Source organism: Trachemys scripta, chromosome 10 (genome assembly GCF_013100865.1).
Source record: "Trachemys scripta elegans isolate TJP31775 chromosome 10, CAS_Tse_1.0, whole genome shotgun sequence".
Taxonomy (NCBI): Eukaryota; Metazoa; Chordata; order Testudines; family Emydidae; genus Trachemys; species Trachemys scripta.
Window position 1 is genome coordinate 22,051,188 of NC_048307.1, and position 19,768 is coordinate 22,070,955.

At 41.6% G+C, this 19,768-nt stretch overlaps 1 protein-coding gene across 1 annotated transcript in view; it reads right to left on the reverse strand.

Moving 5' to 3' along the window:
- PARN (poly(A)-specific ribonuclease) overlaps positions 1 to 19,768 on the reverse strand; it is a gene marked incomplete at its 5' end in the record, with an annotated part of 150,712 nt that overhangs the window by 81,287 nt on the left and 49,657 nt on the right. Inside the window, 2 exon segments of the mRNA XM_034783119.1 lie at positions 5,424 to 5,498; positions 17,096 to 17,182. Of these exon segments, the coding sequence (XP_034639010.1) occupies positions 5,424 to 5,498; positions 17,096 to 17,182 (162 nt within the window).

The following is a 19,768-nucleotide window of genomic DNA, read 5'->3' on the forward strand; positions in this document are numbered from 1 at the left end:
GGAGAGGGCATTTGACAATTCCTGTCACAGGCACCAAATTGGTAGTCACATGCATTACAGAGCTCTGCAAAGAGGAAGCTTCCTGCTTCTCCTGAATCATGTTAAATCTCTCCTCCCTTCCCTACTGTGTGTTCTGTTGGTTGTTTCACTAATATGATTTACAAGTAACAGAGAATGGCTCATATTAATATTTTAAGAGGATCTGTGTGGACCTAATTGGGCTAAATTTTGGGCAGGGTTGGGTGTTGGTATGGCTCTTAGACATTACATAGAATCACAGAAATGTAGGGCTAGAGGGGATCTTAAGAGGTAATCTAGCCTATGGCCCTGAACTAAGGCAGGACTAAGTATACCTAGACCATCCCTGACGGGTCTTTGTCCAACCTGTTCTTTAAAATCTCCTATGATGGGGATTCCACAACCTCCCTTCATAACATAATCCAGCATTTAACTAACCTTATAGTTAAGTTTTTCCCAATATCAAACCTAAACTTCCCTAGCTGCAGATTAAACCAATTATCCTACCTTCAACAGACAGAACAACAGATCAAGTCCTGTTTATAAAAGCCATTAACATATCTGAAGGCTTATCAGGTCCCATCACGGTCTTTTCTCAAGACTGAACATACCCAGTTTAACCCTTCCTCATAAAAGGTTTAGAAAAACCTGACCTATCACTGACAACTTGTATTCAATTTGTGATTCACTATAACCCAATTTTCAGTAGTACTACCACCTACCAGTTATTCCCCATTTTGTAGTAGTCCATCTGATTTTTCCTTCCTAAGTGCAGTACTTTGCACTTGTCTATTGAATTTCATCATGTTGATTTCCGAACAATGCTCGGATTTTGAATTCTAAACCTGTCCTATAAAGTTTTAACAATCCCTCACAGCTTGGTGTCACCCTCAAATTTTATAAACACACCTCCCCCATCCCCCATTATCCAAGTCATTAATGAAAATATTGACTAATTCCAGACCCAGGACAGACCCCTGTGCGATCCCACTAGACATCCTACCAATTTGACAGCAAACCATTGATATCTACTGAGTACTGTGTTTCTGCCTTCTCCATCCAGGAGGTAGGATTAGACCTGCAGGGATTCCCAAACACTTTTACAGAGCTCAGAGGCACTAAGACTTGACCTGGCAGGCTGTAGAATAGGACTACTCATATGGATTTTGGTTAAGTGGATTGGTCATGATCTGGAAATTTTGAAAGGCTCTGGAAGCGATCCTACATGAGGAAGCCATTGAAGATGACCTGTTCTATCTTTGATCCTGTGGTCAAAGGTGATCATGTACCTGTTCTATCTTTACTATCAGTAATGCTGCCCTCAGAAATTATCCTCTGAGTTATCTTGCCTTAGTGCACTGTTGAATAAAGTTGCAGCCACTTATCCACAAATTTCAGATGTTTGTTTTCAATGACTCCTTACCAGTCACAAAGAGAATTTTCTACCTGTTTAAACTGGAATTGCTACAGGAGAAAGTCAGAATTTGTTCTCTCTCCAACCACTACATAGTTTCACTGAATTACTTTTGAAAACTGAATTCTATCTATGTGGTAACAGTTGCAACATGGTGGGTAGTTGACTGCATAAATGAATTTATGTGAAAGTGGCACCTTATTCAATAGACCTGGTCTATGTGTGATCTAGACTCTGCTCACTTCAAAAGCTACATTTATTTTACTTCCATCAGCACAGTATAGCCAATATATCTATGAGAAGATAAGCAGATTCCAAACAGTGTCACATCATTCAAATGGTCATGTTCTGCTTACAGAATCTTTCTTGATCTGTGAATGAAAGAGGACCCAGCTTGACTTTCAGATCCCAAGTTGAGCTTACAGAGCTGGCAGTTAAGAAAAAATGCAGCAGGGAGACTAGAAGAAATATGGAACCCCAAAACTTCATTTACTACCATGCTTAGGAAAATGGACTAATAACACCTTTTATTCACATGTGCAGCACTTCAACATTTATTCTGAAAGCAATGTACTTTCAGGCAACCGTGATGATATTTCTCCAGATTAACAGGCACCTAAGCAAACACTATAAATCCCTTCTCCCATTTTAATTATACACACTGTATCAAAATTAAAACTGGAAGAGACTTAAAACCGTTTAAAATATTATCGTATATAGTTCATAAGCCAAATATTTTTGGTAAAAAAAGTGATGCATCAAAGAGCGGGGGGTCGGCTTATAAATGGGTCTACACCAAATGACTCCAAATACAATCCAGCCTTCTTCAAGGCCCAGTTGATTAGCATGCTAATGCTGATGTTATTTTCTGCAGTAAATACAGTTTAAGCAGCACAAACTATGATGCAAAGCAAGATATAAATCAAACATCTGCAGCTGGTCAAAATTTCTCATTTGAAACTTTTGACAAATGGTTTGTCAAAAAAACCCCCACAGGACATGTCCAATTAATGACATTTTTGGGGTTTACATCAAAAAACTGAAAACTCAAGTTAGTCAGTTTTTTGATGAAAACCAGGAGATTTACTGAGAACATTTCAATGAAAACTTGTTTTCAAATGTCTTCATGGAAAATGTTTTGTTCCTAACCGTCTGGAAAAAAAAATCACTAAGCCAATAAATAAAATGGAATACTAGGCAAGTAAAGTAGTAATCTTACAGCCTTATACTGGGTATGGCTAAAGTTTTTAGAACTATTGCTTGTCTAATATCATTCCCTATCTGTCACGTCTAACACCGTAAACTTTTAATGACAGGGACCAGTTATCTGACCACTAACCATGCCAGCTTATAGCGCAGAATACTTTTGAGGGACTACATAGACAGGCCCTAGTTTTACACTTCTGATTACAATTACCTTGGTTAACTAAAATCACAAAGAACTTGAATGAAAGTAACACACACACACACACACACACACACACTCACACTCTCTTTAGGCACTAGACAAAATAATTCTGCCTAATTAAAGTGATTTACACTAGTAGTTCTCAACCTATTTACCATTGTGGATCACATATGCAGCTCTCCATGTGTTATGTGGGCTGCATCCACACAATATACATACTACCTATATGGTCCTGCGGATGTCACATGGGCCGCAGCTATGTGCTGATTGGGCCGCAAACAGCCGGTGGGCCACAGCTTGAGAAGCACTGATTTACACCCTTCTCAGGGTCACTAACTTGATTGTTTGAATCAGCTACCCAATTGAGGTGCATCTTAACTTAGGTTTACTATATGGTAGCAGTGAACTATAAAATGTAAATTAATGTATTTTGATTCCCAAAGCAAGCATATGTATATGCAGTTAATTTTTTAAATTCACTCAAGAATGAGCCACTTATTTAGTCACTTTATTTTCTGAATTTTTTTTTAAACTTTTGTAAGTAAACAGTGCTCTCATTCCACTTCTCATAGTGAGCAGTAATTTCCCTATTGGGGCCGTTTGTGTGTGTCTAGAAGTCAGTGTTTTAAAGAAGGTCATTGACTACTTATCACTATGAAATTGGCATGAGGATTAAGTAAAGTTACAATGTTTAAACATTAATATAAAGTATTCTGTCCAATAGGATTAGGAGTCTGTTTTCTATTTTCTGTGTCAGAATCAATAACTACTCCGAGAAAAATGCATTCAACAACTCAACTGTTTGGAGATTTGTGACCACAGATACCTCCCCTCATCTCTTTCACTAGACTCCATGGATTTACTCCACAGGTGAGTTGGCGAGTTCCCTGAATGATTGTCAAAAGGGAAAACAACCCATGATATTAGGCTATGACTGTCACATAGCATTTCAGAACAGTGCTACAAATTGCATAACACAATAAAGTATTCTGTTTGTAATATCTCAACCAACTACCATAATACAGTTATACTATTAGAGAAAGTTAGATTTAATACCTGAATTTGATTTAAAGTGAATGAAGTTTGCCATCTGAAGTATTTAGGCATATTTCTGCCTATTCAGCTGTACACAGCCTGTGTGTTCTTGCTTTAAGATCATTTGATGTTTTCTTGAACAAGCTACTGATGAGAAAAAGCCTTTGCAAAACTTGGTTTTGGTAATAAGCCAATCAACTCTTTGGCACCAAGGAAAGTCAGCAATAGTGAGCCGCTTGGCAAAGCTCACTAAGTATTTAGTACGATAAGCAAGAGCTAAGCAAACTTAAGATGCTCACGCTAGAAAGTGGACTTTACACAAGCACTCAAGTAGAGATGGAACACAGACAGAATCATGTTTTAAGCATGTGAAAGTTCAAACATTGGCAGCCCAAATTAAGTAAAAACTAATTTTCATCTTTCCTAAAATGATTTAGTCCTCTTCTACAATAAAGACAGAAGGGTACTCTGTACTGCTGATGCCTTTGGTAGATCATGAAACAAATCTAAGCAGATATGTCACACTTTAAGGTAACTGGGGACACAGACAGCTAGTGAAAACCTTCACAATTTTGCTCTACAGAGACTACCATTTGGTAGGCTTAGTGAGGAAGGGGAGAGAAAGAGGAGGAGAAAAGAAACTGGGAGCCAGGGAATTGGGTTTGTTTAGTCTGGAAAAGACGACAAGGGACAAAATAGCAATTTTTGAAGTATCTAAAAGGTTGTTACAAGGAGGAGGAAGAAAAATTGTTCTTCTTAACCTCTGAGGATAGGATAAGAAGCAATGGGCTTAAATTGCAGCAAGGGAGGTTTAGGTTGGACATTAGGAAAAACTTCCTAACTGTTAGGGTGGTTAAGCACTGGAATAAATTGTCTAGGGAGGTTGTGGAATCTCCATCGTTGGAGATTTTTAAGAGCAGGTTAGACAAACACCTGTCAGGAATTGTCTAGATAATTAGTCCTGCCACAAGTGCAGGGGACTGGACTAGATGATCTCTCAAGGTCCCTTCCAGTTCTAGAATATGCAGGTAGCAATGTGGATAGGGAAAACATGGAGTTTCAGTATGTTTTACTACAAGAACTACTCAACTAGTTGCAGTGAAGCCTATAAACCCAACACATGCATTGGGGCTACAACATCCTGGTTATCCTCTGCATAATACTGCTTGACTTCACAGTTCTTTGCCCCTTGGAACCTACCCATTCTGCTGGCTTCTTTTATGATGCTCAGGAAGCAATCTGGGCAGGGGAACAAATTAGTTCTGAATCCCTGTCTAACTCAACTGGCTCTAATAGCTCAACAAAATTCCCAAACCTGTTTGTACTGCTGTTATGTCAATGGTACTCATACATAAAGAGAAATGGTTGATACAAAGTGACACCGGCTTATTAAGAGAAAAATAGTGGCAAATGAAATTCCTACTTTTTTCCAGCTAGAAGGAAATTATGGACTGGGGAATTTTAGAAGAGACAGTAGCAACCCTTTCAATGTCTGTTTATTGTGCCAACAGGCAAACCTTACAATGAGGTGATTCCAGTAACACTTACCTATTTGTACTTGTTCTGGCTGGCTAAGTGACACAAATGCTGATGTATCATCAATCCAAGATACCTGAATATTACCTAAAAATGCAGATAAAACAGAATCATCACAACAGTTATGACATTTCACATAATCTAACAGGTTCAATCCATGTACTGATGTGCCATGGGATGGATAAAGTCACATGCCTTCGAGTAACTAGAGTTTGAGATAGTTATGTCCACTTGGATCTTACTGTAATGCGTACACTTCACATACATGAGCCCAGAATCTTTTAACCATGAGTGGGCATGAAGCACTGAGCATCCTCAACCTCCACTCATTTCCTTCAGTAATATAGGCATCCAGGTAGAAGACTCAGTTACAAGTGGGGAAGGAGGGTGGGTCATAGTAACCACATGGACAAAAGCATCTCTAAACCGCTCCACTTACTGTAAGTTAGGTAACCTCTGCAAGCATTTGTCCACCTGCATACCGCTATTAGTGACTGGCCAGCAGTTAACCCAAGGAGCTGGGTGATAAGACTCCTATCTAAAAAACAATAAGACAGACCTGCCTAATTTGATCTAGAAGATCCTACAATGGAGTAGTGATTGGTAAATATATGAGCAAAACTCTAAGTAACTGCTCTACTTCTCAGAAATAGAAATTCTCCTAAGATGAGCCATAGGAGTACCTGCACTAGCTTGAAAAGGGAGGATTACTTTGCTCAAAATGTAAGAAACTTAAATACAAACTGAAACCTACTTTGAGAGCGTCTAGGTGGCAACAGATCATTCCTTGGATTTATTAGCAAAAGCTACCACAAGCCTGCAAGAGTTTCAGAATGACTGTTTTAAATAATGTTATTAGAGCCCTGTCCTCTTATTTATGTGTATAAAACTTAGTTTCTGTGGGAGAGTCAGGCAGATTGGGAAAAATACTGGCAGATGTATAAACTAACAAATGATAATCTGAATTTTTTTGGTAAAAGCTACAGGTACAGCCTAATTATAACTCTGTCCTTATGGAATACAGCATATCGGGGCAGGGGGCCATCACCAAAGCCTGTTTTTCATTCATTGTGAGCTAAAGTGATAGCCACTAAAAATGTTGCTTACAGAGAGATAATATAGCAAATATGATGAAAGATTCAAAAGAAGGGTCCATTAAAAACAGCAGCAGCAGATTAAAATCTCAGGTGAAATAAAGAGCTATTGGGTTGATTTAATGAAGAATGCACCATTCTCACAAAATAAACTGGTTCATGATATAAGGGGGAATATCTTGCACCCCTCTGTTTATATAATGCATCACCATCATGTTGTCTCTGTTGGGATCTTGCTGTCCCAAAGGAGGGGTAAGAAAGTCTTGCAGACCAGACAAACAGCTCTGAGTAGAAATACATTTGTGTAATTGACTTTGTCCAAGACCATAGACCTGAACCTGAAGGTTGTTTAAGGCCGTTTCTACCCTAGAAAACTTTTGCTGGCATAGCTATACCAGCAAACCCTCCTACTATAGACACAGTTTATACTAGCATAGGAGTGCTTCTGCCAGCCTAGCTCAGTTTACAACTGCAAATCCAATTCCAAAGTAGGCCTTGAGGCATATGACTAGAAACAGCAAAATACAGCATGCCCAGATAGACAAAGTTTGTCTCAATTAAATCTCAACCACAAATTAACAATCTTCTCAGATCATTACTGATAGAAACTCTGATTCCAAGTGTAAGTTAGTTTAATAATTTTAGCTTTCCATCCTATTCAGACAGGTTACGGAATGCTTTTTGAAGCTGTCAGATAATAAAGTGATGCTCTTTTTTGCTATAATTAAACATCCTGAGCTTTTTATTCTCTAGTTTGCAAGTTAAGTACTGTACCTTTGAGTGGGCCAGGTGTTCAGGATGTAAATTACAATAATCTGAAGACCCCAAGAAACATAATTGATTCAATATGGTTTCTGACAGCCCCACTGAGCTTTCGTAACAGAAAGCTCAATCATCCTGTAAATAAAGTTGATCACTTAAGCGCAAGTTCTCTGAAGTTATGTTTATACTACATCGCATTTCAAGAGGTTCAATCTTCTCCAGTATTCTAATAGTCTAGAATGTTTTAGGAATGTGGATCCCTGCCCTCCCGTGGGGAAGAGATTCAGTACAGTGGGGGAAATTATGCTACTAGCCTTTGCAAGTGGCATAACAGTTCTTTGAGTAAACCTCTACCTCGATATAACACTGTCTTCGGGAGCCAAAAAAAATCTTACCACGTTATTGGTGAAACCGCGTTATATTGAACTTCCTTTGATCCACCATAGTGCGCAGTCCCCCTCCCCGGAGCACTGCTTTACCGTGTTATATCTGAATTCGTGTTATATCGGGTCGCATTATATCGAGGTAGCGGTGTATAAGGATTCAGAGTCAGGCAAAAGAGTAGAGAGATGAGTGCACAATATGCATCTGGTAATGATCTGTTAACCTCACAGTAGACAGAAGAAACCTTTTCCTGGCCACTTTAACCCTGCTCCAAACAGATCTTAAAACAGTTTACTGTACTGATTATGTAATGCATCATCTTTTTTTTCAATATGATTTAATTACGATGAATTCATATTAACTTGTTTCATTGGCATCCAGTTGGATGGTCATGTCGCATCTTTCAAGTTTTCTTGCATTTGCCATTCTAAAGTTCTACCCTTCATTACTTGATTCTGATCCAACTGGTACGCATTTTCCTTGATACTTGCTCATTTCACCATTTCTAATCCATCAATACGAGGGATGTTAAGAGATACTAGGTTAAATATTTTGAGGCATGAACATAAAAATCTGCAATCCAAAGTGAGGGAACCCCAAAAGGAATTCTTATGCAATTCCTCATGCTGATCAGAGAGTCCATGCAAAAGAAGTTTGCTCATATTTAAGCTGACCTTTGATTAAAAGCATGTTAACTGAAGAGAAATAGGTTCATAGAAGCAGGAGAGAATAGTAAGCTAGGTCATCCAGCAAATCTGGCAAGCATTCTCGATAAATTTTACAAATATTGTATAATTCATGAGGATGGTGAAAGGATAATAGATGTCTGAAAAATAGACAGCTGTGCTGCAAGTACAGTATTTAGCAAAAACACAGCTGGATGCCAACTTACATACTGCAATACCAAGCCAAATATTTGACATTCACTAGAGTACAGAACACTAGCAGGAGAGGGTTGAGCCAGAGAGAGTTCTCAGTTTTGAGACATCTAATACAGGCCAACTGTCTTCTACAATCTAAGAAGTGGCATTTTAGCCTAGCCTACAAGGTCACAAGTTGTCAAACAGATTTTTCCCCCCATTAAAAAAAGTTTACAGCTTAACTTTTAAGTGTTGTTAGAATTTATTTTATCCAAATGTCAGGAGATGAGACTTAAATCCGCCATTTCTGAGGAAAAGCTGCCATGTTAATATTTGGGTTCAATATTTTAGTTTTTAAATTAAAATTATGTGACAACCAAAAATACGGGAATTATCTTTTGGGACAGCACATTGCACTATAATGCCTAAGTGAATTATACATTATTCAAACAATATGTATGGAAGGATATGCTAAGACTCTCCCTGTTTTCATATTAAAGATTGGCCGAGTACTATATAGGTCACCCTGAAGCTGCAAGCAACTTTTGGACACCTGTTCACCTGACACTTTTGGACAGTGGAAACAGTTTAAGTATTTATCTTGTGGGCAAGGGGTTAGTGCAGGTACTTCTACAGCATTTGCCAGTTAATGTAACTGAGAACAGTTAATAGAAACTATACATTTCAACTTTCTGGCTAGAAGACAGAGTGCAAAGATAGCAAGAACAGCTAGATTTCTTAACAGGGTGGTTAAGAAATCTATCTTCAATTGGGAATGGAAAGGAAAGGCCAGAAATGCTCAGAGCAGAAACAGAATGGAAAACTTTCATAGTGACCTGTATAACCTTTCCTAAAATTTCTTTAATACATGCTGAATTCCTCCAGAGTATATGGGAGGTATTTAGTACATATTACTATATTAGAAGGGTTTAAAAAAAATAAAAAACTGGGCAGTTCACCTTGAAATACCATTTTTATTTTTAAAATGCAAAAGTTATAAAGTTAGATTAAATATTAATTTTATGACAGACATTAAAACACTATCATAATTAGTAAACCTTGAAGACAAATGCACAAGCAACAGTGGTGTTACAACCAAGCAATGTGGAATATGAAGTATAGGTGTGCAGGTGTACATAAGGTTTTTCAATATATGTTTCAAATGTTGGTTTAAGTGACTTTAAGAAGTCAAAATCTTATCTATGCAACACCTGAATTATTAAAACTGAATTTTAAAAAATCCAGTGTTATTTGTGCATTTCACATTTTGAACATCACCAAGCTTAGACAATGAAAACAGATTAACATCCATTTTTCCTCCCCAACTAAATGATTCTCCTGCGCTAGCAAAATGCTATGTTAAGGCTGCTTAAGTTCAACTCACTCATTCTGGTGAATTTAAAAAAAAGGAAGAGTTTGGCAACAGTTTGACAATACTTTGAGTCTAAGTTACCTATAATTAGCAAGGACTAAACAAAGGCTATGAATTCAGCATAAAACCTTGGTTAAGTATATCAATCACATTTGTCATCAACTGACACTGTTGAATATTTAATACTATTTCAAGGTAAAGACGTAAAAATAATGTTTTAAGGGATTTCACAGTCCTGTGCCGAGATTTCTTTAGGTTCTAACCAGCACTCATTATGAAAGTTTTAAAAATATCATTTAGCCAGGGTAAGAAAACTCGTTAAAAAAATGCAGCATGAAACATGTTAAAATCATGACAACAATAACAGGAAGAGTGGTAAATAACAAAGAGGATTGGTCACTGATACAGAGCAATCTAGGCCACTTGGTAAACTGGGCAGAAGCAAACAATACATGTTTTAATACGGCTAAATGGAAACGTGTATACTTCCAGGAACAAAGAAGAGGCGGTTACTCACCTGTGCAGTAAAAAACGGTTACTCACTTTCTCGTAACTGTTGTTCTTGGAGATATGTTGTTCATGTCCATTCCAACCAGGTGTGTGCTCACCACGTGCACTCCAACCGGAAGATTTTTCCCTTAGCAGCGTCTGTAGGGTCGGCCTGGGCGCCCCCTGGAGTGGCACCTTCATGGCGCCCAATACAGGGCCCTGCCAAACCTCCAACTCCTCACTTCCTTCTTGTTGGCTACTCCAACAGAGGGGTAGGAGGGTGGGTATTGGAATGGACATGAACAACGCATCTCCAAGAACAGCTGAGAAAATGACTAACAGTTTTTTCTTCGAGTGATTATTCATGTCCATTTCAACCAGGTGACTCACAAGCCAAAGCTCAGGAGGTGGGGTCAAAGTCATGCACTGATTGGAGCACAGCACATCCAACAGCCACATAGTCTCTGGCCTATTGTGTAATTGCAAAGTGCGTCGTATGCATCAAAGACCACATAGCCGCCCTACAGATTTCCTGGGTGAGGACTTGCGCCAGGAACACCGGCGAGGAGGCCTGGGCCCTGGTAGAGTGGGCAGTAATTGGCAGGGCGGGCACCCTCGCCAGGCCGTAATACTCCCGAATGCAGGATGTGATCCACAACGAGATGCATTGAGAAGAGACAGAGAGACCTTTCATTCTGTCCACCACGGCCACAAAGAGTTGGACGGACTTCCGGAACAACTTAGTCCTCTTTATGTAGAAGGTAAGGGCCCTACGTACATCCAGTGAGTGCAGCCAGCGCTCCGTATCGGAGGAGTGTGGCTTGGGATAAAACACTGGGAGGAAGATGTCCTGGCCCATGTGAAACTGGGAGACAACCTTAGGGAGAAAGACCGGGTGAGGTCTGAGTTGGGCCTTGTCCTTATGAAAAACTGTGTAAGGGGCCTCGGACGCGAGTGCGTCTAGCCAAGTTCCTGACTAGCCAAGGTAATTGCCACGAGGAACGTGACCTTGTACGAGAGATAGAGCAGGGAACATGTCACCAGTGGTTCAAATGGAGGGCCCATTAGTCTGGAGAGGACTAGATTAATGTCCTAGGCTGATGTGTCTGCAGGAAGAGCCTGTCCAGGCCCTTGAGGAAATGACTGACTAGAGGATCTGTGAAGACCAAGAAGCCGTCTGTGCGCGGATAGAAGGCGGAGATGGCAACTAAGTGGACCCTTACTGATGACAGGGACAGGTTTTGTTGTTTTAGGTGAAGGAAGTAGTCCAGTATGAACGGTATGGGGGTGAGCAACGGCGACTGACTGCCCAGATGGAGAACAGTTTCCACTTGGCAAGGCACGTTGCCCTGGTGGAGGGCTTTCTACTACCAAAGAGGACTTGTCTGAGATGATCCAAACAGGACAGTTCCACGGTGTTTAGCCACTGAGCATCCAGGCCATGAGGTGGAGTGACTCTAGATTCAAGTGCCGGAGTCTGCCATGGTCCTGTGTGATCAGATCCGGGACCAGCGGGGCGCGGCCACGCCGGCACTATCAGTATGACTCTGGGCCCAAGTCCCTGTGGATCTTGAGGAACACCTTGTGGACAAGCAGAATAGAGCAGGCTGCCCCCCCACAGGAGGAGGAAGGCATCTGCGATGGATCCTGGACTGACTCATGAGGGAGCAGAATAGCTGACATTTCTTGTTGTCGCGAGTGGCGAACAGGTCTAGCTAGGGAGATCCCCAAAGACAAAAAGATTGAGCTCACCACATCCGGCCAGAGGGACCACTCATGGCCATGGAAGGTCTGGCTGAGACTGTCCGCCAGCTCCTGCTGCACTCCTGGGAAGTATGACGCCTGCAGGTGGATCGAGTGCTCTACGCAGAAGTCCCACAGCGCGAGGGCTTCCCGGCACAGGGAGAGGAGCGTGCACCCCCGTTTGTTGATATAGAACATCGCTGAGGTGTTGTCCGTGAGAACTGAGATGCACCTGCCCGCTATGTGAGTTTTGAAAGCGTGACATGCCAGACACACCGCTCTCAGCTCTCTGACATTGATGTGCAGAGCAAGGTCCGCCTGAGATCAGAGGCCTTGTGTCCTGAGGTCCCCTAGATGAGCTCCCCAGCCCAGATCTGAGGCGTCTGTCACCAATGAGAGAGAGGGCTGAGGGCCGGCAAAGGGCACTCCCGCACAAACCACTTGCGGGTTGAGACCCCATAGGAGGGAGTCCAACACCGGGCGGGGAAGGGTTATGATGCTATCCAGAGCGTCTCTGGCTGGCCGATACACCGACGCCAGCCAAGACTGGAGTGGGCACAGTCTGAGTCTGGCGTTCTGTACCACATAGGTGCATGCAGCCAAGTGTCCCAGCAGCTTTATGCAATTCCTTGCTGTGGTCATGGGAAACTGTCTGAGGCCCCGTACGATGTGCCCTAGTGAGCGAAACCTGGCTTCCGGGAGCTACGCCCCAGCTTGAGTCGAATCTAGGACTGCGCCTATAAACTCTATCCTCTGCACCGGGGACAGAGTAGATTTGGCCTCATTTAGGAGAAGACCTAATTTGAGGAAGGTCCTTCTTATGAATTTGACCTGAACCTTCACTTGGGCTCCTGAGCGGCCCTTGATCAGCCAGTTGTCAAGGTAAGGAAAAAAAGTTGCGTAGGAATGCCACGACGACTGCCATGCATTTTGTGAATACTCAGGGAGCTGTCGACAGTCTGAACAGTAGGACAGCAAACTGATAGTCGCCGCTGCTCACCAAATCTGAGGTAACGTCTGATGTGGGACTACCGCGATGTGAAAATACATGTCCTTCAAGTCGAGGGTGGCGTACCTATCTCCCGGATCCAGCGAAGGGATAATGGAGGTTAGCGAGACCATGTGGAATTTGAGTTTCTTTACAAACTTGTTGAGCTCCTGCAGGTCCAAGATGGGTCTGAGTCCCGCTTTGGCCTTCAGTAAGAGGAAATACCAGGAATAAAACCCCCTTGCCCCGTAGCTCCTGAGGCACCTTCTCCACTGTCCCCACCGAGAGGAGGGACTGCACTTCTTGGATTAGAAGTTGTTCGTGAGAAGGGTCCCTGAAGAGGGATGGGGAAGGGGGTGGGAGGGCACAGAATTAGATAGAATATCCCCTCTCTACCGTGCAGTTCACCCAGCGGTCTGAAGTAATTTGGGACCAGGCATGGTGGAAAGGGAATAGACGGGACGAGAAGGTAAGAGGGGAAAAGGATCCAGAGTCCATACTGCTGAGCCGTCCTCGACCGCACCTTCAAAAGGGTGATCTAGGCCCCAGCGGAGGCTTGGTCTGGCCAGAGTTTTGCCCAGAGAAGGGATGTTGCCTCCTCCTACCACTCCTGTTTCACTTACGCGGAGCGTCCTGGTGGTTCTGCGGCTGATAAGGCCAAGGGGCAGACTGATGCCTAAAATGTCTGCACTGGGTAGCTGGTGTGTAGAACCCCAGCGAGCGCAGAGTAGCCCTCAAACTGTTAAGTCTCTTATCTGTTTTTTCAGGGAACAGGGAGGATCCCTTGAAGGGGAGGTCCTGTATGGTCTGCTGGACCTCGTGGGGCAGTCCAGAGACCTGTAGTCAGGAGCCTCGTCTCATCACCATCCCTGTGGCCAGCGTGCGTGAGGCTGCATCTGCCTCGTCCAGAGCTGCTTGCAGAGAGGCCCGGGAAACCAACTTCCCCTCCTTCACAAGTGCGGAGAACTCTACCCGAGAGTCCTGAGGCAGGAGCTCTGCCAACTTAGCCATTGCCGAGCAGGTGTTCTGTCCATAGACTCTCACAACGGCCTGCTGATTGGCTATGCAGAGCTGCAGGCCCCCCGGTCGAATAGACCTTTCGGCCAAATAGGTCCAGCTTCTTGGCGTCCCTGTTTTTAGGGGTGGAGCCCTGGAACCCCTGGTGCTCTCTCTGATTGGCCGCATCGACCACCAAGGAGTCTGGGGGAGGGTGGGTATAAAGGTGTTCGTACCCCTTAGACGGTATGAAGTAGCGCTGCTTGGTTTTCTTGGTTGTAGAGGCCAGAGAAGCGGAGGTTTGCCACAGATTTTTGGACATGTCAACTACTGTTTTTATTAGTGGCAGAGCAACCCTGGATGGGCCATAGGGAGCAAGGATGTCCACAACACAGTCACAGGGTGAGTATCCCCAGGCTTTGAGTGGCCCATCTCATTAGCTGCTGGAGAACACTGTTTTTCGAGAGCTGGGGCCATCGATGTCCCCGCGACTGCTTCATCAGACGAGGATGAGAGGACGGGTAGCGGGCCCTGTTCGCTACCCTCCGCCTCTCTGGGGTCCCTCAGCACATAGTACTCGAGCTGCGGTGCCGGTGCTGATGGGGGATTCAGCACCGCGGCTGGTGCCAGGGCTGACAAATCCGGCGGTACTGAGCCCAACGGTGCCGGTGAGGTTGAAGCTGGAGCCCTTGACGGTGCTGTTGCCTGGAGATATGGTGTCGGAGCGGTCTGTGCCAGCGGTGCTGCTCCCTTGGATGATGGTGCCGCTGATGGTGGTGCCGGCGCTGTCTGTGGCACAAAAGATGCCGAAGAGGTTTCTACAGGGGACCAGAGTTCCTGAGTGGTGTGCCGTAACATGCGTGCCCCCCAGCCCATGAGGGAAGCATCCGTGGTAACTATAACGGAGGGGGACTCCTGCACGAATGGGACTCCGGAGCAGAGGTTGTGTGGAAGAGTCCACCATGCGAGTGAGTCCTTGACTTTGGTATGAGAAGAGATTTTATTTAAAAAAAAAAAAAAAAATCAGAGACCTTGATTTTTTTCAAAAATTATGGACTGTTTAGTTGTTAATAGTGGGATGAGATTTATTACTTCTATGACTACTACTGACTTTCTTTGGGGGCTTTTGGCAAGTCACAACCTCATTATCCCTCAATTTCTACCATCTGTAAAGCAGAAGTACTACTATATAACATCACCCTAGGATGCTGAAAGGCTTAGATTAAAATGGTTTAAAATGCTTAGATGGTAGGAAGTTCCACAGGACTGACAAAGAAAATGTGGTGACAATATTTTAAAAAAGATAAATGGGATGACCCAAGCAATAATAGGTTTTTCAGCATGACACTGACCTTTGCCAAACTAACAGAAAGAATAATAAAAAAAATTAATAGTTAATAACAGAATTAAAAAAGAAAAAAGGAGGCTAATATAATACCAATCATCGGAGGTTTATGGAAAATAGATTGTGTAACTTGATATGTTTTTGATGAGATTAAAAGTTTGATAAAGATAATATTTTCGATCTAATAGAGACTTCTGTAAGGCATTTGACTTTGTACTGCATGATATTTTGGTTAAAAACTAGAATGACTCAAAATAAACATTAGCACAAACTAAATGGATTAAAAACTGGCTATCAGGTCTCAAAATTTTGAACAGGGAATCATCAGTAATTGGGTTTCCTGAAGGGACGGGTTCTTGGCCTTATGCTATTTAACATTTTTTCCCAGTGAACTAGAATTAAAAGTCATGCCTGATAAAGTTGCCAGACGATGAAGATGGGGGGAGTGGCAAATAACAGAGGACAGGTCACTCACAGAGCAATCTGGATCACTTGGTAAACTGGGCATAAGCAAACAATGTGCATTTCAATACAGCCAAATGTAAGGTCATACATCTAGAAATAAAGAATGCAAGCCATCCTTAAAAGATGAGGGACTATCTTGTGAAACAGCAACTTTGAAATGGACTTGAGAGTCATGGCAGATAGTCAGCTAAACATGAGTTCCCAGTGCAATGCTGTGGCCAAGAGGGCTAATGTGATCCACTGATGAACAAACAAGGGAATACTGAATAGGAATAAATTATTGCTGCTGTATTTGGCACTGGTGTTAGCACTGCTGGAATACTGCGTCCAGTTATGGTGTCCACAATTCAAGAAAGATGTTGAAAAATGGGTAAGGGTTCAGAGAAGAGCCACAATAATGATTAACGGATTGGAAAAACATGTCTTATTGAAAAAACTCAAGGGGCTCAATCTATCTAGCTTATCAAACAGAAGGTTGAAGAGTAACTTGATCACAGTCTCTAAATACTGACATAGGGAACAGAAATTGGACACTGAAAGGATCTTCCATCTAGTAGACAAGGCATAACAAGATCCAATGGATGCAGGTTGACAGTGAGTAGGTTTAGATTGGAAATAAGGTACAATTTAAAAAAAAAAAAAAAAAAAAAAAAAAAGATCAGTGGGGGGCAATTAGCTATTGGATTTTACCAAGGGCTGTGCAGGATTCTCCATCTCTGGAAACTTAGATCAAGATAGGATGTTTTTCTAGAACATATGTTCTAATTCAAACAGGAGTTAATTCAGGGGGGTCTTACGGTCTGTGTTACACAGATAATCAAATCTGACTATCACAAATATTCCTTCTGTTTTATAATCTAACAACGAACATGAAGCTCCAAATGAAGATTTAAATAATGAAGATTGTGCTATATATACTATAATATATGGAGATATATCTCATAGAACTGGAAGGGACCTTTAAAGGTCATCGAGTCCAGTCCCCTGCCCGCACTAGCAGGGCCAAGTACTGTCCCTAACTGTTCATAGGCTATGCTATAGGCTAATCATGATTTAGCATTATCTACTCTAGCAGCTGAACAGTCTACAACCATGGTTAAAGGGTACAGACAGATCTGTTCAAGACCACCATTATCAAAAGCAGGACAGTTTCCTAGGCAGACAGGGACCCAGCTGCATTACTTACCAAAGGCACTGAAAAGCTGGTAAAGATCACTAGTCTTCCACTCTTTGGGAAATGTAACATGAAGAACATGGTCTCGTTTTGGCTGCACTGCAAGATAAGAATGCATTTAATAATGCTGTCAGGTATTCATATTTTGTTTGAATTGTTCAGTGTATCAAAAAAACTAAAATGTATACTCGAACTGTTAGAGTTGGCAACTACTCATTACAAAAACTAGTGCATTTACAATTACTGTAATTATGCATGAAAATTACTACTTAAAATCAAACTGGCCCATTTGTATATGCATTTGAAGCAACAGTGCATGAAGCAGTAACTGCTCACAAATTGTGTACGTGCCTTTTTTGCCCAGCGTTGCTCATATGTAATTATGAAAATCCAGTCTCTTACATCTCTTTTGCACCAAGTTCAAGGAAACAAAACTTACTGTAAAACAGTTCTTAATTATGTTTTCACACAGTACCAAATACAAATTAGAATGTAATACAATCATCCTCAGTTAACCAGTTTAAACCAGGAATGTGAAATTGAGTGCAATTCCCACCACTGCTAAACTGTGTTAAGGAAACAGCTTAGCATTTCTAGTATACTCTCCATGAGTAGCTTACTAAAAATTCCTATTAAGAATTTCTTATAAATCTGGGATTTTTTTTTAAAAGAAGAATGAGTACCTTAATTTAAAAATTCAACTTCGTTTTGGTCTGTACAGTACAGAAACCTATTTTGCAGTGTACAGGCAGTTTCATATTTTAAACTTTTGCTCTGTCAACTTTCAGAACTGCTGGTTATACAAGTGTATTTTTAATCTTAAAAAGAAATTTTGAATTTTAGCACTAATACAGGGGTCAGCAACATTCGGCACGCAGCTCGCCAGGGTAAGCACCCTAGCGGGCCAGGCCAGTTTACTTACCTGCTGACACAGCGGGTTCAGCCGATCTATTAGTGCAGGGGTCGGCAACGTTCGCCGTCCCGGGCCAATGGAGGTGGCAGGAAGCCGCGGCCAGCACATCCGTCGGCCCATGCCGCTTCCCGCCGCCCCCATTGGCCCGGGATGGCAAACGATGCCGACTCCTGTACTAATAGATTGCTTGGTAGCTTCTGATCATTTTGGCTCCCTGTACATTGAATCCTGTACAATGTAAGCCTGACAACTTTACTTGACTTCAGATTAGAGTTTAGAAATTTAAAACTTCTATTTTAGGTAATATTTTCTAGTTTGTATGGCTCTGAATAGTAATTTTCATATTTAAAAAGATGGCCTCAGAAGTCTTATGCAAAAAACTCTTTCTACAAGACAAGTAATGCTAAGTGCCCTGGTTCCACAGTGTCCTCTGTTGGGCCCTATCTGCTCCACCTACCATTACTAGCTAGTATAAGGTATTACATTCTAGTGCACTCCAGCCCTCCACCATATTAAGTGACTGCTCTGTCTAATGCTGGAGAGTACACCTATCTTGACAATGTAACCTTCCCTTAGTAGTTCAGTGCTAATGGAAGCTACAGATCCATATAACAAGCAAGTCTTAACCTGGAGTGAAAGGAGCAGGCTTAAGCACAAAGTATCAATATATGGGCATTAGTGATAAATATAGGTTGTGAAATATGAATGTTGAGGTATATCAGAAAATATGTACATCTAACTAGTTCACATCAAACAGCTTCTCTCCTCCATGATAAGACAATTGTATACTGATTTAAGATGAGTGGGATTTACAGGCAACACTGGATAGTGACAATAGAAACCCCTCCACATTTTATATTGCCTGTACCTTGGTTATTTCTTTTTCTATGATTTTGTAACTAAGATTGCTATCAAAACTCACAGTTAGCACCTTTAAACTGATCATGAATTTAAATCTAGTAGCATACATACCAGTATAGATCAAGGGCTTGAGTCTCTTCTCATTTGCACTTGCTTATTATATTGGGTGAAATCCCAGACTCAGAGTCCATGGCAAAACTGATTTCTGGGGGTGGGGTATTCACCTCTCAGTGGAGTTACAATTGATTTATGCCAGTTAAATTGGATAATTAGACTGTTAGTTTGAACACCAAAAATTAACAGTGTGTTTAGTGCTTTGTGTCATAAGTAGTGTCAGCAATTTCAATTTGTGGAATACTCATCTTAGCCTAATATTTGTATGAAAAGAGGAACTTTGTTTTAAAGACACCTACCCTGCTGCTCTCCCTCAATTCAAATCAGCTCTGTATACAAAAATCCATCATTTCCACGGAAACCACTTAGATGATGATAGCTTCAGGTGGGACATAAATGGAGTAATTCAGCCTTTCAGAATAATATTTTAATATTTATAGAAATGCAATTGATAATAAAGAAAATGCACTCCAATGAAGTTTGTTAAAAAAAATATTTAATTTAAGCCCTCCATTATGTGTTAGTATCTTGGAAACCAATCATTAGATCAAAGATCACCAGACAAAAAAGGGAATTTGAATTAAATACACTTATGCCAAAACTGCAGGGGAAGCCAGATGATATAAAAAATTATGACAAGTGTAACTCTACTATAAGAAAAAGCACAAAATTGTACACTAAGAAATTTTAGTGCTGAAAATAGCCACACCTAAAGTACAGTACAAACTAGAGCTAAGGCACAAAAATTCAAATTTCATAAACTAGTTTAAGGAAGATCTATTTCTTGTTGTGAAATA